General features: G+C 45.9%; 1 protein-coding gene across 2 annotated transcripts in view; it reads left to right on the forward strand.

Annotated features, from left to right (window-relative positions):
- Nucleotides 1–26,429, forward strand: part of LOC119176121 (uncharacterized) — a 283,463-nt gene that overhangs the window by 216,821 nt on the left and 40,213 nt on the right. For both annotated transcript variants that reach the window (XM_037427262.2, XM_075876986.1), the window contains exons 24-26: nt 5,150–5,351; nt 20,478–20,634; nt 21,146–21,256. In XM_037427262.2, coding sequence (XP_037283159.2) covers nt 5,150–5,351; nt 20,478–20,634; nt 21,146–21,256 — 470 coding nt within the window. The remainder of the gene's footprint in view (nt 1–5,149; nt 5,352–20,477; nt 20,635–21,145; nt 21,257–26,429) is intronic.

Consider the following 26,429-nt stretch of genomic DNA (forward strand, 5'->3'; position numbering starts at 1 on the left):
AGTGAGCGTCGGCGATCGAATGACGCGGCATCGGCTGTGCGGGAATTTATATCCCTCGGCGCGAGGGTTTCTCGAATAGTCTAATTGTATCGAGAACGCCATGATAGCGTTCGTTAGAAACGCTGTTCGTTCGAACAGCGTTTCTAACAAACAACGCTTGAAGCGTTGTTCGATAGCGTTTGTTCGAAACGCTGTGAAAATGGCGATAGCACAGGCCGGCGCAGCCAGGCCGAAAAAACAAAACACAAATAAACAAACCCAATGCATGGTTCGCGGCAATATTGTGTGGTGCAAGCATACTTTGCCATCGGGCATCAGAACATGTGATCATTATAACGACTTCAGGGTTAAAAGCCGGCCACCCACTACAAAGGCCACACACATTGCTGCACGTATTCCTTAAAGGGTTGGTGCCACCACATTTGTGGCTTGCGTGTTCTTTGCTGCAAGCGCTTCTTATAGCTCCTGGCAGCATGGTACACGCACCGATATTTATTCTCGCTGAATAAATTATTATCCCCTTTTTTATGTGGACCACTTTCGGTTTCAGTTTCTGGGCACCGAAATGGCCTGCGACATGGCAGTGTAGGTGACTTGGTCACGTGACCACACAAGAATATGATGCACGTCACGCTGATTATCGTCTGCTCTCACACACACGTGCCACACTAGCACCTGCAAAACTAAAGTGCAGCAGCCACAATGCTTTGCCAGTATGTACGTGGTGAGATCTCGGGAGGAGACTCGCCTCACTACAGTAGGCCGTGCACCTATTAAGGAGGGTAAGGAGGTGGGTAAGGGAGGGAGTAAGGGAGTTGGCTACGGGCAGGGGGAGGGGTGTAAACACAGCGCCACACACTGACATAATAGGGAGCGGGCGCTGTGACTTTGGGGAGAGGGGGGGCTGCGATGAACCTTTGTCTTCCCACCCAAAAGGAAAACCTATGCACGCCCACTACGAATCTGGTGTGACGTCACTACAGCTTTCGTTGCCCTCCCTATGGAGCCACGACAGTTTTGGGGGCGTTTGCGATGGACTTCGGTTGGGAGATTGAGCATTTAGGTATAGGTGAATTCAAATATTGTTACGATGGGGTGTGTTTGTAAACGTTTGTTGTCTTCATTCGTGAGGAGTGTCCTAGCATACAGAGAAAACCCGCAAGAGGCTTGTTGTAGCCTCAAAATTGGTGGCACCACCACCCCTTTAAGACCATGTGGGAAGTGCATAGCAAGTTCGAAAATATTTCATGTCATAATTGCTCATGGTTTAAAGCATGCTACACATTGCATGCTTATGCAAAAGCTTCATGCAGCTGCAGCTGTATGCAAAAGCTTCACTGAAACAAGCCACTTTCAGCTTTATCAATTAAATTGTAGTAAACTGCCATTTAAATTTCTCAAGTAATATCATGCATGCGATGAAAAGTATGCCCTAAGTGGTTGAAGTAGACACTAAAGACAGGATATTGTTATCACGTTCAACTCCTAAATACGAAGCTTAAAGGCCTCCAATTTTTTTAATGTATTGCGAAGAAGAAGATAAGCCTGCAGCGAGCAGCATCGCCAACGCCCGGCTCTCTATTGAAGTACACACCGACGCCAGCGGCGTCAGACTAGGCGCTGTCCTCGTTCAACGAAGGCCCGGCTATTCAGAATACGTTGTAGCCTACGCTAGCCACACTCTGACGAAAGCCAAAACTAATTACGTGACAGAAAATGAGTGTTTGGCTCTGGTGTGGGCGCTTGGAAAGTTCCGGCCGTCCGTTCGATCTAGTAACTGATCTCCACGCACTTTGCTGGCTCTCCACGTTAAAAGACCCTTCTGGCCGCCTTGCACGATGGGCACTCCGCATCCAAGAGTACGACATTCGCGTCGTATACCGCTGCGGACGCAAACACTCTAACGCTAATGCCCTGTCCCTCTCACCTTTACCACCAGATCCGACGTGCGGAAACGCTTGCCTCCAGACCTTGTCTTTGCTAAATCTCGACTCGATTGCCACCGAACAACGTCGTGACCCGTGGATCGCATCTCTTATCGAATATCTATCTGGCACGCCCAACCTTCCAGTATATCTCGATCCCTCCGACGTCAAGCTTTCCATTTCGCCATCTGTGATCAACTTCTTCATCGACGCAACTACGCTCCCGATGGCCGCCGGTGGCTACTGGTCATTCCACGCGTTTTACAATCGCAAGTATGTACCTCTCTTCACGACAGTCCGCAATGTGGCCACGCCGGGGTGTTCAAAACATATAAACGCCTTCGCCATCGCTATTACTGGCGCGGCATGGACAATTTTTGTACGCAAATTCGTGCAGTGCTGTCCTGACTGCCAGCGATGCAAATCAACACCGCCACGTGCGACTGCTGCATTGCAGCCACTTCCATGCCCTGCCAAGCCATTTGATCGCGTCGGCGTTGACCTCTACGGCCCCCTTCCATTGACACCAGATGGTAATCGGTGGATTATACTGGCGGTTGACCACTTTACACGCTACGCTGAAACAGCCGCTTTTCCGAGCGCTACAGCTCAGGATGTCGCCTCTTTCATTTTAGGTCACTTTATCCTTCTACATGGTGCAGTGCTGTCCTGACTGCCAGTGACGCAAATCAACACCGCCACATGCGACTGCTGCATTGCAGCCACTTCCATGCCCTGCCAAGCCATTTGATCGCGTCGGCGTTGACCTCTACGGCCCCCTTCCATTGTGACCTCTACGGCCCCCTTCCATTGACACCAGATGTTAATCGGTGGATTATAGTGGCGGTTTACCACTTTACACGCTACGCCGAAACAGCCGCTTTGCCGAGCGCTACAGCTCAGGTTGTCGCCTCTTTCATGTTACGTCACTTTATCCTTCGACATGGTGCACCTCAAGAGCTCCTTAGTGACAGAGGCCGCGCTTTCCTCTCCGAGGTCGTTGAAACTCTGCTTTCGGAATGCCACGTCATTCATCGGAAAACGACAGCATACCACCTGCAGACTAACGGGCTAACAAAACGGTTTAACCGCACGCTGGGTGATATGCTCTCAATGTACGTGGCACCGATCATAGCAACTGGGCCCGTGTTCTCCCATACGTCACGTTCGCATATAACACCGCAATACAAACCACCACGGGATTCTCACCTTTCTTTCTTCTTTACGGACCCGAGCCTTCCTATACAATTGATACCCTGCTTCCCTACCGTCCTGATGCTTCCGAGTGTCCACCTATCTCAGATGCTGCTCAACAAGCCGAAGAGTGCCGCCAGCTCGCCCGTACATTCACCTCGGAAGAGCAGCAACGCCAGAAAGAACATTGTAGCACTGCCCTTTCAGATCCCAGCTATGCCCCAGGATCTCTTGTGTGGCTCGCCATCTCATATCAAACTCCGGGACTCTCCTCGAAAGTTGTCCCCCGGTACGAGAGGCCTTACACCGTTTTGGAGAAAACCTCTCCAGTTAATTTCCTAATTGACCCAGTTTCCTGATCGGACGACATGCGCCGGTGTGCACGTGACATCATCCATGTTTCCCGACTGAAACTGTAACATGAGCCTCTGCCTAATACTTCTTAAGTTGCCAGGATGGCTCCTTTTTCAGCGGAGGCGATTGTGAAGAAAAAGATAAGCCTGCAGCGAGCAGCATCGCCAACGCCCGGCTCTCTATGCTCGTGCTTCAGTTCGCTGCTGTGCTGATCTCTGTTGGTCGGTTCTTCATGCTGTCTTGCCGTTGTTGTTAACGACTAATAAGCCTCTTCACAGTATATTTAATTTTACACAATCTAAGCAACAGGATTGTAATCGCACACAATTAGGGCCTTAAGCTTTCTTATTGATTCCTTAAAGTTTTACAATAAAATGTGGAAATGTTCCTGAAACCAAGATGACCCATTTACACCTCCATACTTCTTTTAAGATCTTCGCATCCCCTGAAAAGTACTCATAAGATTCAATTGTGTTGTTGACCTGCAACAACGAAACTAATTTTCTTTTTTTTAATTACTTGGTAGAAATGAGCAGTAACTTCTCTCTAATTTGTACACATGACTTTTTTTTTCAACCTTGGGCACTACTACAGCTTTAGACCGTCTGTCACACGGAGTCACGAGCGCCGTTTTATTTTGACAAGGGTACTGGCCACTCACACGCACGTAGCAGTTATGTACCAAATGGTGCTACGAGTGGTGGTGGTTTATTCTTTCTATCAATGTTGCCACAGGAACACTGCCGTGCTTTTGCTATTTTATGATTCATACGACAGGTGATACGGATCCTCTCCTTACTGCTATCTTGCTCGCTCTATAATCGCACGATCATTGCATGCATTCTCCCCGTCTTTGAATCTCAGCTGCATGTCATGTTTCATATGACCGTCTACTTGGCTTGCATCACCTGGATCGCATATGTGAGGCTCAATGTTCAGGAAATAAAAAAAAAAGCTTCTTCAAATGTTGTTAAAATGTATGATGGTCTTGAAATTCTCTTAAAGCTTGTGTAAATTATGCATTTAGGTGGTGAAAAACAGGTGCAAATGCAGTTTGATCTGGGTTGTAATAATGGCCGTGTACAGTGTGCCATCTGCACATAAGCAGTAGGCTTCTGACTTCATATCATGTGTTCCTTGTTCGGAACAAAGGTTTGTTGTTTTTTCCCTTCAAAGCCATTCTTAAGCTCCAAAAGCACTTCCATCATTTACAAGGTGCTTTGTTAACTTTTAACTTGGCATAATGTGAAAACATTCTAAATAAATGCAAAAAAAGATGTGCCAGTGTTTTAATCTATAGTAAATAGCACGCAACTAGTTTAATAGCTATTTTTTATGCCATTCCTGGTGTTTTATGGGCTAAGGTCACAATGTCATGAGAAAAAGCGTAGTGAGGGTGGTGAGGCGGGAGCTGTAGATTTGTTCTGACTGTCTGAGATTTGTCCGTGTACACCTATGTTCAGGTACACAGCTGTTCTTGCATTATGGCCCCATTAAAATTTGGCTGATATGGCAGGGAATCGAACCTGCAGTAGTCAGCTTAGCAAACCAACACCTTGGCCAATAAGCGATTACGATAGGTAGTTTGAAAGATTAACAAATTCTGTGAGATGCTCCTCTTTTTTTTTTTTAATCTCATCTCACTTGCCCCCATTCCTTTTTTTTTTTTTTTTCAGATTGTCTTGCGGCTTGGAAACACCTTATGGCTTGACCCACTTGTCTTGTGGGAAAGTCTGCCCTTTGTTGACGCAAAGGTGCCTTTACAGAACGTGAGAAGTACTTTAATTGAAGCAAACCTTGCTTGTAATAATGCAACCCATCTTGAAAGCCTGCGCAACATGGCTGCTGAGGCAGGGGTGCTGCTACCTAATCTTTCAGGTGTGTTATTGTCTCATGTTTTATTGCCTTGGAAGTTGAAGATCAAAATGTTGTTTCCGACAATTGTTTTTTACCACAGGATCAACTTTATGCATCTTTTAAAATTGAAAAGTATTTATGCTGCTCTGAGAATACAACTGGGAAAAAAAAAAAGGCTACTCCTCAAATGTTTCTGTACTTTGCAAAGTTGCATTGTCTTCTTTTGCCCATCTAAGCAGAAGAAGTTGTCTAAGTAATGGGAGAAGCATCACTTGCACATCAAGTGATTGTCCGCCTCAACAGATTCGAAGCCACGGTGCTCGGCTGCTGACCCAAAGGTCGTGGGTTTGATCCCAGCTGCCTTTTGGTAGAGGAGAAATGGTAGAGGCCCATGTACTGTGCTATGTCAGTGCACGTTAAAGAATTCCCGGAGCTCTCCACTACGGTGCTCCTCATAATCATATTGGGGTTTTGGGACGTAAAACCCCACATATTATTATTGCACATCGAGTGATCGGAGGAAAATAGGCACAAGCGACACAGCCAAGCCAGGTTCTGCCAGGCTGTGTCCCCTGCTTCCCACTTCTTTGTCATTTACAATTTGCACGCTTTTTTTTTTTTTTTGCTGCTCACAGCCACTTCATTGTGGCCTCACACAACAGCAGTGATCTGGGAGGTGTTTTTCCCCTCCTCATCGGGTATGCGTCAACCTCTGCCAAGACTCTCGGGGACATTTAAGCAGGTGCGGTTGGTCCACATGGTGTGCTCAGACAAAGCTATTAGGAGCGTGGTTTAGCAAAAGCAAAAAATATGCATGGTAACAGATTGGGAGCAGTCATTGGCAGGTATGTAATATTCAATAAATACAGTTATGGGTGTAGTTTATGGCTAAGGAAAGACACTTGAACTTCGATGGAAGAAGGTACAGGAAACAAGGGGAGGGGCTGCAATCCTGATGGCAAGAGGAGATTAAGTGTGAACTAAAGGTGCGGAAAGCTGCCGAAGCTTGTCAGATTGTCATGACAGGCAGTCGCTGAGCAGGGCTTCGTCCTCCTAAATTAGTAGAACAAAGGGAAAGAGATGAAACGAGGGAATAAAGGAAAGAAATGGTCCTAACAGGCAGATCAGGCACTGCCATTCAAAAGGGTCTCTTGTTGATCAATCTTCAATGCTTTCATTGAACTCAGAACCACATGAAAGAGGCCATAGTAGGAAGGAGTCAGTGGTGGCTTGTTGGAGTTGCATGGCTGTTTATTGTTACAAAACTAAACACTAGTCCCATCAAGCTCCATGAGATTCTGGCACACACTGGCTTTGTCCTATGTCAGCTTGAGCGACAGATGGTAGCCAAATTCAAATAATGCATAGAAGTGGTTTCAACCGGCCAAACGCCAAGCAATATATATACCTAGGTGTGTATAGTGGGTGACAATATAAGAATAAAAAGTAAAGTGTATTGCTGTCCATTTGTATTGCGTGCGTTCAGCTGCAGCCACTCTTTACTATGATGTAACAGTTACATTGAACCAGTGACAAATTCAACGTGGCACCATTCGGGTTGTGAGGAGATCTGTCGCTGCACTGTGATCGGCAGGCGTCAATTGATTATTCTGGGTTTTTTTCTTTGTCGAGATAAAGCTATTTTTTACTGTTATGCCCTCGCACTCAGTATCATCCTCGTCGATCGTCATTTGATTGAGATTTTTCCGATTTTGCAGCGTTCAAATTGCACCAAAGCGGCAGAACTTTATCGCATTCCGTCGTTTTGGCAGCATCAAGCAGTAACACAGTGCCTATTCTCTTCATTGTTAGGATGCAACAAGTATATCGCCTGAGGGTCACTACTCGGCGATTGTCGTTGCGGTCATTCGCATGCAGTAACATGAAGGTGAAGTTAGAATGGGCACTTCTGTTTTTTGTGGAAAGTGCGTGTCTGTGAACTACTGCCCGTAAAAGCCAAGGCAGCAGTATTGCCACATGTGCATGTGTGTGTTACTTGGGTGTTGGAACGTGGGGATCTTGGTGATCTTTTGCGATATCTGCAGTCCTGTGCGCCTCAATGAGTGATGTTAAGTGCGGTCGGAGCATGAGAGAAAAGTGACCAACAGAATGTGGTAGCGCAACACAGTATGAAAGTAAACCAGCCAGGTGTGGAGACTATGTAGTGATGTGTGCATTATGAAGCGAATTGTGATGATCCAGTGTGTGTCTGTTATTATGTGACGTGTGCCTTTTGGCGTAACTACTTAATCTTAACGGATATAATTTACACCAGCCCAGAATTATGTGCGAAGTTAAAGTGCCCATTTCGTAAGCGCTTGTCTCACGCTCGATGTACAAACGCTTTGCACGAAAGACATCGTGCGAGGCTCTTCATACTACGAAATGACGCTCTGAGAGAACCAACCAAAGCTACGTAGTTCAAGCGCTCGAATTCTACCAACCGAAGGTGCAGCCACTTTTCAGAGCACTCAAAAATGCCCAACCGTATACGTCATTAGGCGTATGCATAAGGTACACTGTGAGATTTATTTTATGCACTGCTTTCTAGAAGACAGGATAGGGGGTTTTTCGAGTATAGACAGAACGCCATAGTCACATTAAATATGGCTGCAAAATAAATATGAAGTTGGTTAGATTGTGTAGCTTCAGCACAGATATGAGTGCCGGAGGAGGTTGGCTTTCTGAGACTAGCTGAACGACATCATATTCCGCCCATTAGTCTAATCAGTCATGAAGAAAAAGAACCTTTTTTTTTATTCTTAAAGTCATCTTAGGGAAATGCACTTGGGACGATGTCTTTAGCATTCTACATCACAGCGTTTGTTTACCATATCTGCTGATAACCACATAGGTCAATTGATATTGTGATTTCATGAAGTGCGATTTTATTCATCCAGTATTCTGTTATTTGCTACAGAAATAATCACTCAAAAAGTTTTTCCGGAATTATCAACAGCATGACGCCATTATTTTTGCATTATCAAATGACATAGGGAGTGCTTCTAAGATGATTGGGTCCATGAAATTTGTAATTCAAATATTTATAGCTCTTCACAAGAGCCTCATAATAATTTTTCATGTCTTTGAATGTAAATGCACCTTGCTTCTCCTCCAGAACTTGAAGTTAGCTGTTCTAGATTGCTCCAAAATGGAAAATTTTGCGGCTCCAATGTGCTCCAAATGAAACATTTTCCTGCTCCGAAAATTGCTTCAAATCGGAAAAACTCGGTTGCATCACTGATATATTTATATGGGCACACTCAGCAGGTTTTCGTCGTCGCTGCCATATTTCGTATTAAGTCCAAATTGAGTACATGCGCGGGCGCATCGTAACTTTCACGAGCGGGTAAAAGCGCACAAGGGCCGCTGAAGCAGAGAATATGTCCATCTCTATCGTCTGAAAGGCGCATAAGAGAACACCCCCCGCATGTTCGAACTGCCGTCGAATGCTCAAGCAGTTCATAATCATATAGTGGTTTTGGGACGTTAAACCCCACATATCAATCAATCAATCAATCGAATGCTCAAGCAGAAAAGAAACCACCCGTCTTGAACGAGCATGAAAAAACGCAGGGGGGGGGGGGGGGTCACTCAGCAACAATGAACTTTGATTTTAAGTGCGGTCGTGATCGCTGGCGCGCTTGCTATCTCGGCAAGTATCAGTGCACTTTCTACACGAAGGGACTGTGTGAAGAGAGCACTTCTCCCTAGAGCGGCTGTCTTTGCTCGCACCAGCGTTTTGTAGGAGCTCCGGTGATATCGGATCCTAAAGAGTTGGCTGCCAGCCTTACTTTATACAGTATAGACTGCCTATAACGTAAGTTGTGGGAGTCGCGAATATCCACACTACAAGCGCATAAGCGGTACCCCATCATAACCAAAACAACATTTTTCAAGGGCCGCACTTCTGCAAAACGTGTTGAGCATGCAGCTTCGCGTGTCCGAGAATTGAAATATGCGATACGTGCTTGCCAACATTTAAATTTCTGAATGTTGATAGAATTTAACATCCAAAGACACGCATTGCCAATAAAATGAACGTGAAAGGGGGAGGGGGGGTGCTAACAAATGAAAGCACCATCGCGAAATTCGCCGACTACCAGATCGCCTCGATTATGCGCATTACTCAGTAACTATGTTGAATCATGTCCAGAATTTGACTCATTGAAAGACGGCAACCTTTAGATTTCACGGGAGCGCACCCTGTTTAAGACATCACAATCGAATCGCGAAACAATATTTGAGCGCTACACGTGCCGCCCTTGTTTTCATTTAACGATATGTATCCCTTCTCGTCAAGTGCGGCCACTGCAAAGAGTTCTGTTGATTCGGTAGCGAACCACAACTTAGATTCACGTGACCGCTACCGATCGAAGCCTAGCTTGCTGTTTGGTATGTTGTCACGGAAAGCTTGTCTAAAACGTGAGGGTTAGGCATCAAAAAGATCGCACTAGCAGTGAACCAAAAACCTCGTGCATGATACGGAGTTGGAGTCGACAACTCGCCACGCTTACGTACGACAGCGCACTGACAGCAAAAGTGAAAGCTTGCGTCATAAAACCGTAAAAGGTTTTCAATATACGGACGAGGGAGCAAACGTGATATTTGTTACAAGCGCGATAATGAAGACGTCTTCAAAGACAGGAAATTGTTAAGCGCATGTAGTTGATAAGAACGGGATACCATGTGCTACGTTGAGCGGCGCGTGGCCAAAGCCGTGCTAGCGACGTAGTACGCTGTAGCCGCGTCCGCGCCGGTGCAAAGGCTTATCGGTCACCGAGGCAACCGTCCCCCTCGCTCACTCAGTGGTCCCGGAAAGTGCCCGCGATCTTTTTTTTATTTCTTTTTCTTCTCTCCACCCTTCGTTTGTTCACTCCGTGTCCCCTCCTCCTCCGTAACGGCTTTGTCGTTCGCTCCCCAGTGGCACACCCAGCGCCACTCGCTACCGCGTTTGTCACAATTTCCGGCAACCACATTATAACTGGTCTTTAAATTTGGGAGACTGCACAATAAGCGGTATGAGTATACATGGGGTTCTATAGGAGGGTAAACAGGAGTAGAAAAAGACCGCATTCTAAGCGGTTCTGCACTATGAGCGGTTACGTTAAGAGTGGTCTACACTGTATAACATTACTCATTTTTGCTATCACGTTCATTGGATTGCATTCAACGTGCCGTCGTGTTGGTGCCAAAACTAATCGGATAATCACGAAAGCTACGAGCCTGCGAATTTCAGCGCGGAGCAAGATGGAAGCAGGTGACGAGCTGACCTCCGAAGATCTGCCGTCACCGTGTCCTCACAGAGCTTTTATCAGCACCTAATCTGACGCCCCCTCAGTGGTGATGACACAGTTATCCGCATTTTAAAAAATTAAACGTAAAAAAAGCAAAGCTGAACATCATCAGGGGTCGCTATTTGCTTGCGCAGTCAAACCATGCATGCCCGCACGGCGTCGAAAACGAAGAGCGAACAACACAGACAGGGATACCGTGGAAAACTGTTTGGTAAAGCACCCTCCATATGCAGGGCGGTCCCACATATGTGACGCTAACTCAAAGTGTGGCACTGCCAACGCAAAAGTAGTCTTTTCCCTTTCTTTTTTTATTTTAATTTGGAGGGGGAAGAGGCACATGCACGCATGCGTCCGCAGCGAAAATAACGGCGGCAACACCGCCTCATGGCGCACAGCCCCGCTTGCCTCGCACTTACCCGTGCGCAATCATTAGCACTTGCTCTTGCCTGCTGCGCCGTATGCGCCGCCATCGCCTCACACTTCGTTGGCGGTGGGGCACCTGGGGAAGATGCATGCTCCTACCGAAATCCGGGGCAAAATTGCTAGGGTGTCCATGGGGAAAGTTCGTTATGTTGTCACGATGTCAAACAGAGGTCTTTCCACAGAGATTGAGACACCACAAGCAGGTCGAACTTTTAATAGAACGCGCAAGCAAGTTCTTCTTTTTCGTCCATTTCATAGTCCTTCATGGCACATGCACAACTGCCATCGTCTTTCTTGAGTAAGCACGTGACATTTGCCTCCCTCCGAAAGAGGCATCGTCTTGATGCGTAACTTAGGTGCTCTACCAGGCGTATAAGTGGTTGTACCAAAACAGTAACCGGGAGCTAATTAACTCGATAAATACGGTTTCATAGGCACGACATGCACGACTTCATGTAAATGCTTTTGGCGCTTAGAACTACAATCAGTGTCGGGAACAACTTCGTAGTTTACGTCCTTCAAGCGTCGCGTGCCGCTGTATGGGCCAAAATACCGTCTTAGCCATTTTGGAGAGAGTCCACGTCGACGTATCGGAATCAAGATCCAGACCTTGTCGCCTGGTGTGTAGCTAATAAACTTGTGTCGAGGGTCGTACCATTGTGCATCTTGATGCTGCCGATAATAGATGTGAACATGCGCGAGCTGTCTGGCTTCCTCTGCGCGCTGAGTGAATTCTTTGACGTCTACATGTATGTCGTCACACTCATGCGGCAACATGACGTCCAACGTTGTCGTGACTTCGACCATAGATCAGACTGAACGGTGTCATTCCAGTGGTTTCTTGTCGAGCGGTATTATAGGCAAGGGTCACGTAGGGCAATATCTGATCCCAGTTTTTATGTTCCGTGTCAACGTACATGCTGATCATGTCTGTGAGGGTCCTATTGAGGCGCTCCGTCAGTCCGTTTGCAGATAGTATGCAGTTCTTCGGTGAGCTGTACCGCTGAGTCTGAGAACCGACTCCAAAAGCTCTGCGGTGAAGGCAGGTCCTCTGTCTGTGATCACTGCTGTCAGAGCGCCATGTCGAAGGACGATGTTTTCGATGAACTGAGCGGCTTCTAATGCTGTGCCGCGCTGCATAGCTATAGTCTCCGCATAGTGGGAGAGGTAGTCGGTGGCCACAATAATTCCCTGTAGGGACCACAATAATTCCCTGTTGTGGCCACAATAATTCCCTTCCCTGTTGTGGAAGTTGAAAAGAGACCCAGGAAATCCATTCCAATCTGGATGAACGGCTTTTCTGGTGCTTCGACTGAATGTGAAAGACCGACGAGTTTGCTGGGAGGGGCTTTGCGTCTTTGGCAGTCGGTGCAAGTTCACATGTGATGGTTAACAGCAGCAGGTAACTTTGGCCAGTAGTACTTGCATCGTAGTCGGCACAATGTTCGCGTCTAGCCTAGATGACCAGAAGTTGCTTCATCATGGCACGCTTTCATAATTTCTTTTCGAAGAGAGACAGGCACGACGAGCAAGTGTGGGTTGGCGGTTGGTGAGAAATTTTTCTTATAGAGAACATCGTTTCGCAAGCAACAAGATGGCAGTCCTCTGGCAAATAACCGCGGCACGTCTTTATGTCATCCTTCTAAATATTCAATGAGTGGTCACAGCTCAGGGTCACTGCACTGCTCTCATGCAATAGTGGCCGTGTTGACAACTCCCAAGAATGCCGCGTCAATGTTTTCGTTATCAGGAGTGACAGTTTCCACTGGGGACCGTGAGAGACAGTCGGCGTCGGTGTGCCTCTTCCCAGATTTATAGACGATAGTCATGTCGAACTCTTGAAGCCTTAGGCTCCAGCGTGCCAAACGGCCAGATGGATCTTTAAGGTTGGTGAGCCAGCACAAAGAGTGATGGTCGCTAACAACCTTGAAGGAGCGGCCGTACAAATATGGACCAAATTTGACGACCGCCCACACCACGGCGAGACACTCCTTCTTGGTAGTTGAGTAGCTTTCCTCCGTGCGAGAGGGAGTTCTGCTTGCTCTTTCACTCTTACTCTTTCACAGCCGTGAAAGAGTAAGAGTGAGAGTAAGAGTGAAGAGTAAGATTACTCTTTCACAGCCGTCTTGCCACTGCACCAGAACGGCACCTAGACCTACATTGCTGGCGTCAGTGTGAAGTACTGTAGGGGCTTCCCGGTCGAAGTGCGCAAGGACTGGAGGTGTTTGCAGGTGTTGTCGTAGTTGATTGAATGCCATTTTCTCCTGTTCACCCCAAAAGAAGGGGACATCCTCACGTGTGAGTCGTGTAAATGGCGCCGCAATAGACGAAAAGTCCTCGATAAATCGCCGGTAATAGGCGCACAACCCTAAGAAGCGTCTCACAGCCTTTTTGTCATGTGGTGCAGGAAATTGCACTACGGCGTCGGTTTTGGCTGGGTCAGGTCGAATACCCTCGTGACTGACGATGTGGCCTAGGAAGCTGAGTTAGTTGAAACCAAAATGACATTTTTCTGGTTTTAAAGTAAGGCTGGCCGAACGTATGGCTTGGAGTATGGTGAATAGACGGCTGAGATGTTCTTCGAATGATGCTGAGAATACAATAACATCGTCCAGATAGACCAAGCATGTTTGCCACTTCAGGCCCGATAGTACGGTGTCCATGAGATGCTGAAAAGTGGCTGGCGCCGAGCACAACCCAAAAGGAAGCACCTTAAATTCGTAAAGGCCATCAGCCGTCACAAAGGCCGTTTTTTCACGATCTCTCTCGTCAACTTCTATCTGCCAGTAGCCGCTTCGGAGGTCCATTGAAGAGAAATAGCACGCATGACGCAGCCGATCGAGTGAATCGTCTATGCGAGGCAGTGGATAGACGTCTTTCTTCGTAACTTGGTTCAACTTGCGATAATCAATACAGAAGCGCAAGCTGCTGTCTTTTTCCTTGACCAAAACCATGAGGGACGCCCAAGGACTTTTCGAAGATTGTATGACGTCATCCACGAGCATCTTCTGTAGTTGCTTCTGAATCTCCTCCCGTTCTTTCAGAGCCACACGGTAAAGGTTCTGCCGAATCGGTTGTGTGTTGTCTTCGGTAATGATGTGGTGCTTGGTCAATGGTGTTTGCTGGACCTTTGACGTACGCGAAAAGCAGTCTTCGAATCGGTGTATAAGTTCAAGCAGGCACTTTCTATCAAAGGGCGGTAGCGTGGAGCAGATGTCCACCGGCAAAGTTGTCAAGGCAGGGACAGTCGCGTCGTCTGGTTTCAGAGCAAAACAATCCCCGGCTTGGTCTACATCATCATAGTAGGCAATTGCAGTACCCTTCTGAATTCGACGGCACTCATTGCTGAAGTTTGTGAGGAGCACTTCTGCCTGTCCTCCAGTAAGCGCCAGGACACCTCTCGCGATGTAAATGCCTTGCGTGAGCAAAAGAGCGACTATGTGCTCCGCTATCATGTCTTTATAGCAAGGCCACCCACTGGACACCAACAAAAGGCAGCAGGATCTCGGTGGGAGCGTGACATCGTCGGCTATTCGCAAATGACCGCTTGGTTCATCGCTGCTGTTGTCAACATACGGATGTGCGCAAAACGTCACCATACGTTGAGGGATGTTGATAATAGCACCATGATTTTGAAGAAAATTCATCCCCAAAATTAGCTCTTTACAGTAGTCTGGCAAAAGGACGAAAGTGGCCACGAAGCTAGAATCCCCGATGCGAAGTCGAGTGGTGCATTTGCCCGTGGGAGTCATCAGCTGACCACCAGCACGCCTTATGTGCGGCGCTTCTCACGGTGTCTTGGCCTTTCTGAGGCAGTCGGCGAGCTCTTGTCGCATGATCGAGAAGTTGGCGCCAGTGTCGACCAGTGCTGTAACGTGATGTCCGTCAATGAGAACGCCAAGATCGGCACGTACAACTTCATCGGCATTAGTATTCGTCGTCGTTGTCGTCATATCTTCTTGCGATGATAGGGGGAACGTTTTGGTGTCTCAACCATTGGCAATCTTGCCCCCGGAGGTCGCAGCAGTTAGTTTCCCCAGCGCGGACTAGGCGAACGGCCTCTGGTGACGTCCGCGTAGCTCTGAGGGAAGTTACGGTGACGCGCAGGTGATGGAGATTGCCAGTGACGCGGTTTAGTTGCTTGGCCACTCGACAGTCAATCGGCATCGTGAGGGCGACGGTCTTCAGAGTAGAAAGAAGCGGGACGAGAAAAGTTACCGAAACCGGAATCGCCATGACGGCAATAGCGGGCAATGTGACCTGGTTCTCCGCAGCGGAAGCAAATAGGTTGACGGTCGGCCAAGCGTCATAAGTCAGTTCGGCAAACTGCTGGTCGTCTTATAGAATCTCGTTGCCACCAAGGTGTGGCAGCGGGTCGTGGCTGGAAGGGCGTCGCCACAAATGACGGTGGAGGATGACACCGCATCAGCGTAGCTCACTGGATTAAGCTCAGGACTTGGCACGGGTGGTGTAACGGCTTGCCTCAACTCCTGGCGGACGATTTCGGCAACAGAAGCGACAGGCGGTTGGATAGGGAGAACGCAGAGGGCCCGAAGTTCCTCACGCAGTATTTCTCTAATCATTTGTCGCAGGGAACTTTCGCAGATGGCAGTATTCTGAGCTGCAGCACTTACTGCGGTGTAGTTTGGCAGGCGGTCAAAGTGTCGGCATTATTGTTGCAGTGCCGCTCGATGACAGTCGCCTCTCTTATGAATTCATCTACTGTTGTAGGTGGATTTCGTACAAGGCCTGCAAACACTGATTCCTTAACACCCTGCATTAGGTGACGCACCTTCTTCGCCTCGGGTATGTCAGGGTCAGCTCATCGAAACAGATGGATAATACCCTTTGCGTGCATGGTGGCTGTTTCGTTGGGTTTTTGCACGCGGTCTCAATCAGTTGCTGTGCACGATCCCGTCGGTCCGAGTTCAAAAACGTGGCAAAGAGCTTTCGACGGAAATCTTCCCAAGATTGGAACGTAGCCTCGCCGTTCTCGTATCACGTGCGAGTGCTATCTTCCAGTGCGAAATATGCATGGCTAAGTTTGTGCTGTTCGCTCCAGTGGTTGGACATAGCGACCCGTTTGAACTGTTCGAGCTAGTCCTTGACATCCTCGTACTCTTCCTCACAGAAAACTTCAGGAACGCGGGGATGTTCAATAGTCACCTGCAAAGGAAGAGTGGTCTGCGATGGAAAGAGAACTGTGGACGTGGCAAGAGCTGCCATGCTGGTAAGAGGCGGAACAGGTACGGACTTAGGTCTAGTAGGCACCGACTGAATCGGTGCACCGGAGTCGTAACGAGGGGCTGAGTCTCTGGACTAGGTGAACGGGTCCGAGCAAGACTGTCCTGCATCAGGTTGTAGGCTCCAGCACCTCCACCAGTGTCAGGACGTCAAAACAGAGGTCTTGCCGCAGAGGTTGAGACACCAGAAGCAGGTCGGACTTTTAATAGAACGCGCAAGCGAATTCTTTTTTTTTTCGTCCATTTCATAGTCCTTCATGGCACATGCACAACTGTCATCGTCTTTCTTGAGCAAGCACATGACAATATCAAGCTTGTCTCCCTCTGTGACTTTGTTAGATAGAAGCAACAATTACATGTGCTTCTATGGAGCAATGGCGGGAAATACAAAAACTTCGTTATATTGAGGAATTCGTTATATGAAGGTTCGTTATAGACAAGTTTAACTGTACAACAATCATTTCGTTGTGCCCGACATTTCACACTATTTGTAATGGAAGGATATGTGCATTGGCAAGTACTGTTTTAGTGGGTTCAATTAAAAGAGATTGCCCGATTTAGGCATGTATTGTATGAGGAGGACGAAGAAACTTTATTCAGAAAAAAAAATTTTAAAAAAGGCGGATGCAGCCACTTGTGGTCCGGCCCTCAGTTCAGGGCTCCGCTGGCACAAGTGGCTCGCTGGGCCTGGTAAAGTTTGGCTCTGCTTGGCTTCGTCTGCAAGCCATGCCTCCCACTGCTGTGTAACATGTGTGGATGGTTAGTAACGTGTGGATTGTCAATGTGTGTGGGCCTTTTGGTGCACTTCAGTGTTATATGGCTGAGTGTTGGTGTGTCTGAACACCATGGACATGTCACCTTACGGACAAAAGGTGGGTCATATGTAGGCAAAGAAAACGCCCTCCAGGAGGCCTTAAATAAAATCCAAGCTTTTGTCACCACAGCAGGGATGCAATTATCGCCGGAAAAGACTGAAATGGTTAGAATTAGGCTGAGATACGCAAGGAAAAAAGACTTAATACCGATAGAAGTACTGCTGGATGGGAGACCAATCAGGGCGGCAGAAGTCATACACGTTCTAGCAATGTGGATACAAGGAAATTCAGGTACAACACACACACTGCAAAGGCTGCGGGGAACCACAGAGGATGTGGCCCGGATGATCAGGCGGATAGCAAATAGCAAAGCGGGGCTAGAAGAAAAAAAAAACCATTGCACTCGTTCATGCATTTGTTATCAGCAGAGTTATATATGTGCTGCCATACCAGACAATGACAAACCAGGAGACAAAACAAATCAACACTATCATAAGGAAAGCCTTCAAAGCAGCATTGGGTATTCCGGAATTCCAAAACTGAAGAGGTAGAAAAGTTGCGCATATACAATACCTTTGAGGAGTATGCGAATGCCGTGCTCATATCTCAAAAGGAAAGGCTGAATTCAAGTGCTCAGGGGAGAAGAATTCTCGAAAAGATAGGATTCACATTGCGCCCGCTATTTTGTGACAAGCAAACAGTGCTAATACAGTCGAGCCCGCTTATAACGAACCCGAGTTTGACGCGGCATCTGTTCGCTATATCCCAAAGTTCGTAGTAAGTGAAGCACGGGTTTTCAAAAAGTTGCGAATGAAAACACAAAATTTTTTGCCCAAAAGAGTTCGTGACGCATGTATTTCGAAGAGCAGAAGCAATAAGGGCGGTCACGAGTTTATTTTAAACGGTAGCGTTCTCTTCACCGTGCCCCGTGGCGTAAGATGCATGAGGCACTGGCTCCAAAGTTTCGTCGATCTCGCAATCCCATTTCTTCAAATCGCTTTTGACGCAGACTTCATTCACAATGCCCTAATCCGTGCACGGTTCCGGGTTGTCGGCATCATCATCGGGCGTGATGAAACTATCCCAATAGATGTCCCACCCGCAATAGATGTCCACCCGCTAGAGGATGAAGGGGTGCGTAACAAAAAGCGGTCGGGGAGAGCGGCAACGTGCAGAGGCAGGGTCGGCGTTTAACAATAAGAATCTATGTGCACCTTGCCGATGCCTGATCGGTGGTCGAAAGTGGTTTCTCGAGAAGTCGGCAGAACGCCGACTCCGTTCACTGTAAGCGATCGGCGGCGCACGGAGACATTCGTTGTAAGTGCGATTTTGTGCCATTGAAACAATGTATATTTTCACGGTCATGCGGATATTGTTCGTTTTAAGCGAAAGTTCATTTTAAGTGGGGCCGTTATATGTGGGCTCGACTGTAGATGCGGAAAAACACTCTCGTTTCACTTTGGCGCCTGTCCCCAGAAATATGCATCCGACGTGTCACGCAGGAGAAAGGCAAGAGCAGACTCTTTATGCAAATCATTTAAACATAGCCCTGAAGCTGTCTTTACAGACATCAGTAAAGCGAGTGGAGGGACACATGTAGTGGTAATTGTAGCACCAAATCACACCACAATGGCGTCGGTAAAAACACGTTTCACGTTAGTGGCAGAAGCAGCGGCAATAGCCATAGCCATATCTAACGCTGAAAGCAGGGGCGATTCAGTGGTGGTGCTTTCCGATTCACAGGCAGCATGCTGAATGTTTCTCCAAGATACGCTACCTAAACTAGTGTGCAACATCTTAAATAAGCCTATAACAGGAGATCACCACATTATATGGTGTCCTGCTCACGAAGGTCTGAAGGGCAACGTCATGGCAGACCGTATAGCTCGAGGCTTCACCAACTAAGTAATGGCAAGCACTAACGTTGAACCCCTTTCTAGTCCACGTGACATCCTTCCCCAACAAAGGGAGCAACGAAGAGAGTATGCATTCCCGCATAAAGACTTGTATTGTATGAAACAGCACAACTGTAGCACACCCTGTGCTGCTCCACAGGAACAAAGGGGGAAAAAAAATCACCCAAACACTCCATAGCGATGGTTAACCAGCAAAGCTTAACTGCGCCGACCTGATGTGTATCTTTGTACTCGGTCTACATTTGCACCTGCTGTTCTTTTTGTGAACCAGTGGTGGGCAGTGGGGCTTGCCCTATTTCTGTAGCACATATGTGCTAGGAGTTTTGTACTTATGATTGACAAATTTTGCTTTTGCCTAATACGATTTTTCTGTAACTCTCAAATCAAAATGATGCTGCTTGCCACAACTGCTGTAAACGAAACCGCGTTAAACGCAACCATAGATTGGCACGTAATTCTGAAATCACAGGCGTGGCCCACACACGCAATGAAAACGGAACTACCATTTGCCGCAACCGAACTGCACAAAACTGTGTTCCCTGTCAACAAAATTATGCTTGTCAACTACAAAACAAAGAAGGTGAGAAAGAGCACATTCATTCGATGCTCACGAAGTCAAAGTGGTGCTACTTTCCGCAACAACTGTGGACGAAACCATGGCAGACGTAATCATACGTAGCGTGACCTTGTGTTGTGCACACATGACAACACGTGACATAGTGTTGTAGGCACTGGCACAGCCAGCGCACAGGTGGGTGTAAATGGAACTACAGTTTTATGCAACCGCTGGGCGCACTGCCGTGGTGGCTAACACTGCGTTAGATTACAAGCAAATAAGTTTGAAAAAATGCACGAAGCATTTTGGCATTTTTATCATTCACTGCACTCAACTGGGCCATTGGTCCATTCGGTTGTGTCCTAGAAAGATGTATGTGTGTTCTTTTGATATAATTTAATATTTTTTATGTATATAGTGGTTTGAAAAGAAGTTTCACCAGTTTTTGGTAATATAGTATTTTAGGTGATGCAAACAGTTGTGCTCCCCCTTGAGGTTCATACCGTTGGCATACTATTGTAGTTTATGAAATAAGAGCGAGTGAGGGACCTTTGGCTGTTTGTGAAGCTAAATATTCAATTTCCTGCTACATGCAGGGCTATTATATTTGGCTTCATGTTCACATCCTCTGCTACTGATTTGCAGCATTTTCTGACACAAGCTCTTTGAAAAGCTGTCATGCTTTTCATAATGTACTGTTTCATGAGAGTGCCTATAAAAAGTATTGTAGAAACAAGTTTTTAAAATTTAGAAAGTATCTCATGAGCTCTGCATCAAGTCTATTTTACATGTGGCTGTGTAATTTTTTTTTTCACATTTATTTTAGGCAGCATGCACCCATTTACTTCATGAGTGTCTTCATTGTTTCACATGCAATTATTGTTATGCACTTTGCAGAAATGAACAAAGAAAGGAGTGAGGATGACAGCGCAAATACTGTCGTCAACCAGCATTGCACCGCTTTCCTTGACATGAAGGATTTCAACCATGTGTACCTCTGGAAGGTCACCTCCCCATCAGATTTCTACATACAGCCATTGAAGTTCAATTCATGGTATGTATCAGATGCATGTTTGGGTGCTCTTAGGTTCAGTTGAAACATTCTGCTTGATATTAGATGTTTCAGTTATGAAGCTATGCTCTTTCATCATTCATAGCTAGACCTAGGATCTCTTGTAGCGCTTTTTTTTATTCTTGTAGGCCTCTATGAGTAGCTGGTTAATAATTTCTTATAGATATTGAAGTTTGCTTTATTCAGACATGTACGCATGTATAAAATGTATCATGCCAGTGAAATGAGGCAAAAGGAAACAAACAAAGTGGGCTTTCTGACAATCCCTACATTCCAGGTTATGGAAGATGTAACATCAAATTAGTCATGTTATTAATAGGTGTATGCCAGTACTGCTTTATTCAATCTAGTTTCGAGAGAATTCTGTGTCCTGGTGGTGAAGTCAAGAACTAGTTCAGTGAATGTCATTTTCTCATTCTAATATGTTTCCTTGTTGCGCTAAAAATGAAAACATAAGTATGCACTTTCTTCATCCGTTATGTCTTCTTCCTAGTTTGGATGAACTTGAGAATAACATCCAGAAGACAATGAAGAGAAGGGAATTGAGAAAGCTGAGGTCTTGTCATCCTGGAGCACTGTGCATTGCTCACTACAATAACGACGGGTAAGAACCTAGATTGACATGTTTGTGTACAGCACACCTGCGTGTGTTGAAGCTGTACTTGCGGCCAAAAACTGTTACAAAATTATTCGTGGGTACTAATGAGCAATTTCTTTATCATGGAGGGCAAAAGTCATAGGCTAGTTATGGAGCTGCTTAAGTGATAGCTATCAAACGTTGTGGGAAAGTTTACTTTCTTGTGAAGATATTGGCAAAAACAATGTACCAAGAAGTACCTTGATGCCGAGCCGACTCTGTGAACACCGAGGACATTCCCTTGCGGATGCAGCTGTGAGGCTAATGTGACCAGACTACTGCTGCAGCTAGGGACTGAGCTTAGTGTTTAAAATGGGAGCATTTCCATTAGTGTTGTTTAGATCAGTTTGGAATTTTCGTGCAATGATTGCAGTGTTAATTATTTTTGCTGTGCCACCACCATCATATGCTTCTCAGTCCCTCTTAGTGCGAGCAATCTCAAGGCTTATGACACACCCATGCTAGAGAGCACCATACACATTGGCAGCTTACACGCAGAATTAAATTGCAGCTAGATAAACGCTTGCAAACAGTTTGCTAGCTTATGCAATCTGTTTGGAAGCCTTAACTTACCATCATTCATATGGTAGTTGAATGACCGCAGTGCGAGATTGCTTTCTAGTATTTGCATTATGAAACTATATGGTTTTCAAGCTGCAAATACATATTCCAAAGGACCATGTTTTCTCTTGAAGGGCTTTAAAATGTCATGGGTGTCTTGCCCTAAGTTTGGGGTGCAATCAATACACGAGTGTGATCATTATGTGAGTGAATACAGTATGTAGTCCAACTTAGTTTAACAGTGTTGACAATGCACCTAGCTCTCTCTTCTAGGCTTGTGCGAATAGGGAATTTAAGGTTCAAAGTGAATTTGAAGCGAATATTGATTTTGGTCAAATAATGTCTTATCAATTCAATTAGTATATATATCACATATAAAGAAAAATAGGCATATTTATTATGACCTAACTAACCTGCACAATATTTTAAAACATTGAAATGCCTCTGTGCAAATGCTTTTTTTTTCTTCTTTTTTTTTTTCATTCAAAGAAAGTCGAAACAACTTTCACTAGTAGCATGATTTGACTGAGTAGTTGCAGGATTTTTTTACAGTGATAACCTGTAAAATACGTACCATTTTAAAATATAGTTGGAGCATATAAGCTGGCATAACAAGCTTTTAAGCTTAGCAAAGTGATGATTGATTTGAGAGTAATATGTTCATTTAAAGGGGCCCTGCAACACCTTTCAAGTAGCCATGGAATGAATTCTCTAAAGAGGCTCGTTACCTCATGAATTCACTGCTGCTAAAATTTTTAGAATCTATCTAGTATGAGCGGAGTTGCAAAGATTTGTCGCACGCTGCTATTCGCGTCGAGATCGGGCTATAAGTGGCAGCATTGTCCCCACGCAAGTGTGGATAGACGTTCGGCGGCGCGTATACAAGTGCACACAGCAACACTTCGTTACGTATGGTCTGAGCCGATTGTTGGCGGATGAAATGCGTTGACTGCAGTTTACTGTTAATATCTACACTCTTCTCTACTCAACCGGTGCACGACACCTATGCAACGTTAACATTACCCCCATGTTTTGAAACATTACTGCGTGTTTTGAAACATAATCGCATGCTGTGTTCAAACCCGCCTCTTACCGTTCTTCGTGTCTGCCCATTTCCACTTCTTGCTTCATTCTCTGAAGGTGCAAAATATCGTCTATTCATTCACAAAAAAAAATTAAGAAGGAGAAGAACATAATCGCTGAACAAGCGGCAACAAATGCGCCACAGACTTTTGCGTATTTCCTCCCCGATTACTCTGCGCAGTAGGCACCTTGAAGCAGTGAAGGGATAGGCCTCAAACCGGAAATACCGTAGTAGACGACACGCCATTTTACTATCCACCTATTGCATTCTCTGTTCTCTCGTCTCGACGAAAGCACTGGAAGCCCCAGTGATGTTCTGTACTACGCCGAAGAATTCCCATTCAGAGATATGAAAATTTCCTATTATTAGAATTTTTCCCTGCAAGTATTGACGAAATTCCCAGAAAAATTTCCTGCACAACAGTAACAATTTCTGCCCTCATCCACGCGCATACATACTATAATTACACATGTCTGGTGTACTCATTATGATCATCATCAGCCTGACTACGTCCACTGCAGGACAAAGGCCTCTCCCATGTTCTGCCAGTCAACTCGGTCCTGTGCTTGCTGCTGCCAATTTATACCCGTGAACTTCTTGATCTCATCTGCCCACCTAACCTTCTGTCTCCCCTTAAGCCAACTGCCTTCGCTAAGAATCCAGTTAGTTACCCTTAATGACCTGCAGGTATCCTGTCTATGCACTACGTGCCCGGCCCATGTCCATTTCCTCTCCTTGATTTCAACTATGATATCCTTGACCCCCGTTTGTTTTCTAATCCACTCTGCTCTCTTCTTGTCTTTTAAGGTTACACCTACTATTTTTCTTTTCATTGCTCGCTGTGTCGTCCTCAATTTAAGCTGAACCCTCTTTGTAAGTCTCCAGGTTTCTGCTCCATAGCTAAGTACCGGCAAGATGCAGCTGTCATATACCTTCCCCTTGAGGGATAGTGGCAATCTACCTGTCATGATTTGAGAGTGCTTGCCAAATGTACTCCACCCCATTCTTATTCTTCTAGTTACTTCAATGTCGTGGTTCGGCTCAGTGGTTATTACCTGCCCTAAGTAGACATAGTCTTTTACAACATGAAGTGCACTATCACCTATCTCGAAGAGCTGCTCTCTTCCGAGGTTATTGTACATTTTTTTCGTTTTCTGCAGATTAATTTTAAGACCCACCTTTCGGCTCTCCTTGTCTAACTACATAATCATGAGTTGCGATTCCTCCCCTGAGTTACTCAGCAATGCAATGTCATCGGCGAAGCTTGGGTTACTAAGGTACTCTCCCTTAACTCTTATGTCTAACTGTTCCCATTCTAGGCCTCTGAAAACCTCCTGTAAGCACGCGGTAAATAGCATTGGGGAGATTGTATCCCTCTGCCTTACACCCTTCTTGATTGGTATTCTGTTGCTTTCTTTATGAAGCACTATGGTAGCAGTTGATCCCCTGTAGATTTCTTCCAGAATGTTTATATATACTTCATCTACGCCCTGATTCCGCAGTGTTTGCATGACGGCTGATATTTCTACTGAATCAAACACCTTCTCATAATCTATGAAGGCTATGTATAGTGGTTGGTTATACTCTGAGCATTTCTCTATTACCTGATTGATAGTATGAATGTGGTCAATTGTTGAGTAGCCTGTTCGAAATCCTGCTTGTTCCTTTGGTTGATTGAATTCTAATGTTTTCTTTACTCTGTTAGCAATTACCTTTGTAAATAGCTTGTATACTACAGAGAGCAAGCTGATCGGCCTGTAATTCTTCAAGTCCTTGTCATCTCCTTTCTTATGTATTAAGATGATGTTAGCGTTCTTCCAAGACTCTGGTACTCTTCCCGTCAGGAGACACCTCGTAAACAGGGTGGCTAGTTTTTCTAACACAATCTGTCCTCCATCTTTCAGCAGATCTGATGTTACCTGATCCTCACCAGCAGCTTTGCCTCTTTGCATGCTCTCCAAAGCTTTTCTGACTTCTTCTATCATTACTGGTGGGGTGTTATCTGGGTCACTGCTAGTTCTTATAGTATTAAGGTCGTGGTTGTCTCGGCTACTGTACAGATCTCTGTAAAAATCCTCCGCTATTTTAACTATCCTATCCTTATTGGTAGTTATCTTGCCTTCTTTGTCCCTTAGTGCATACATCCGATTTTTGCCTATCCCAAGTTTCCTCTTCACTGCTTTGACGCTTCCTCCGTTTTTCAGAGCGTGTTCAATTCTCTACATGTCATACCTTGTTACATCAGATACCTTACGCTTATTAATCAACTTCAAAAGCTCTGCCAGTTCTATTTTGTCTATTGTACTGGAGACTTTCATGTTTTGACGCCTTTTAATGAGGTTCTTCATCTTCTGGGACAGCTTGCCAGTGTCCTGTCTAAGTACCGTACCTCCAACTTCCACTGCACACTCTGTAATGATATTCGTCAGATTATCATTCATTACGTCAATACTAAGGCTGGTTTCCTTGGTAAGAGCAGAGTACCTGTTCTGAAGTGAGACTGAATTCCTCTACTTTCCCTCTCAGTGCCAGCTCATTGATTGGCTTCTTGCGTATCAATTTCTGTCGTTCCTTTTTCAAATCTAGGCGGATTCGAGATCCTATCATTCTATGGTCATTGCATCGTACCTTGCCAAGCACTTCCACATCCTTCACGATGCCTGGGTGTGCACTCATTATAAAGTCTATTTCGTTCTTATTTTCTCCACTAGGGCTACTCTATGTCCACTTACAGTTTCCTCGTTTTCGATAGAAGGTATTCAAGATCCGTAAATTATTAGGTTTTGCGAGTTCTATTTACAGCTCCCTTCTGGCATTTCCAGTACCAATGCCGTAATCTCCTACTGCCCGGTCTCCAGTCTGCTTCTTCGCTACCTTGGCATTGAAGTCTCCCATCAGATAGTATGCTGTGGTTTTACCTTACTCATTGCCGATTCCACGTCTTCATAGAAGCTTTCAATTGACGCGTCGTCATGGCTAGATGTAGGTGCGGAAGCCTTACGACCTTCATCTTGTTTCTCTTATTGAGTTTAATTACGATACCTACCACCATTCATTACTGCTATATTATTTCTTTATGTTGCCACCTATGCTTCTGTGAATAAGGACCCCCACTCCCAGTTTTCTTCTGTCAGCCAAGCCCCGATAGCAAAGGACGTGCCCATTCTGTAGCACCGTATAGGCCTCATCTGTCCTCCTAACCTCACTGAATCCTATTATATCCCATTTAAGACCCTCTAGCTCCTCGAATAGTACACCTAGACTTGTCTCACTAGATAAGGTTCTAGCGTTAAACGTTGCCATATTCAGGTTCCAATGGCGGCCTGTCCGGATCCAGAAATTCTTAGCACCCTCTGCTGCGTTGCAGATCTGACCGCCGCCGTAGTCAGTTGCTTCGCAGCTGCCTGAGGGCCGTGAGTTAATTGACGTATGCATGTCAGAGGTAGTGGCCAGATACTGCACCAGGGTGGCCAATCCTTCTCTGGTGAGGGAGTG

Source organism: Rhipicephalus microplus, chromosome X, assembly GCF_043290135.1.
Source record: "Rhipicephalus microplus isolate Deutch F79 chromosome X, USDA_Rmic, whole genome shotgun sequence".
Taxonomy (NCBI): Eukaryota; Metazoa; Arthropoda; class Arachnida; order Ixodida; family Ixodidae; genus Rhipicephalus; species Rhipicephalus microplus.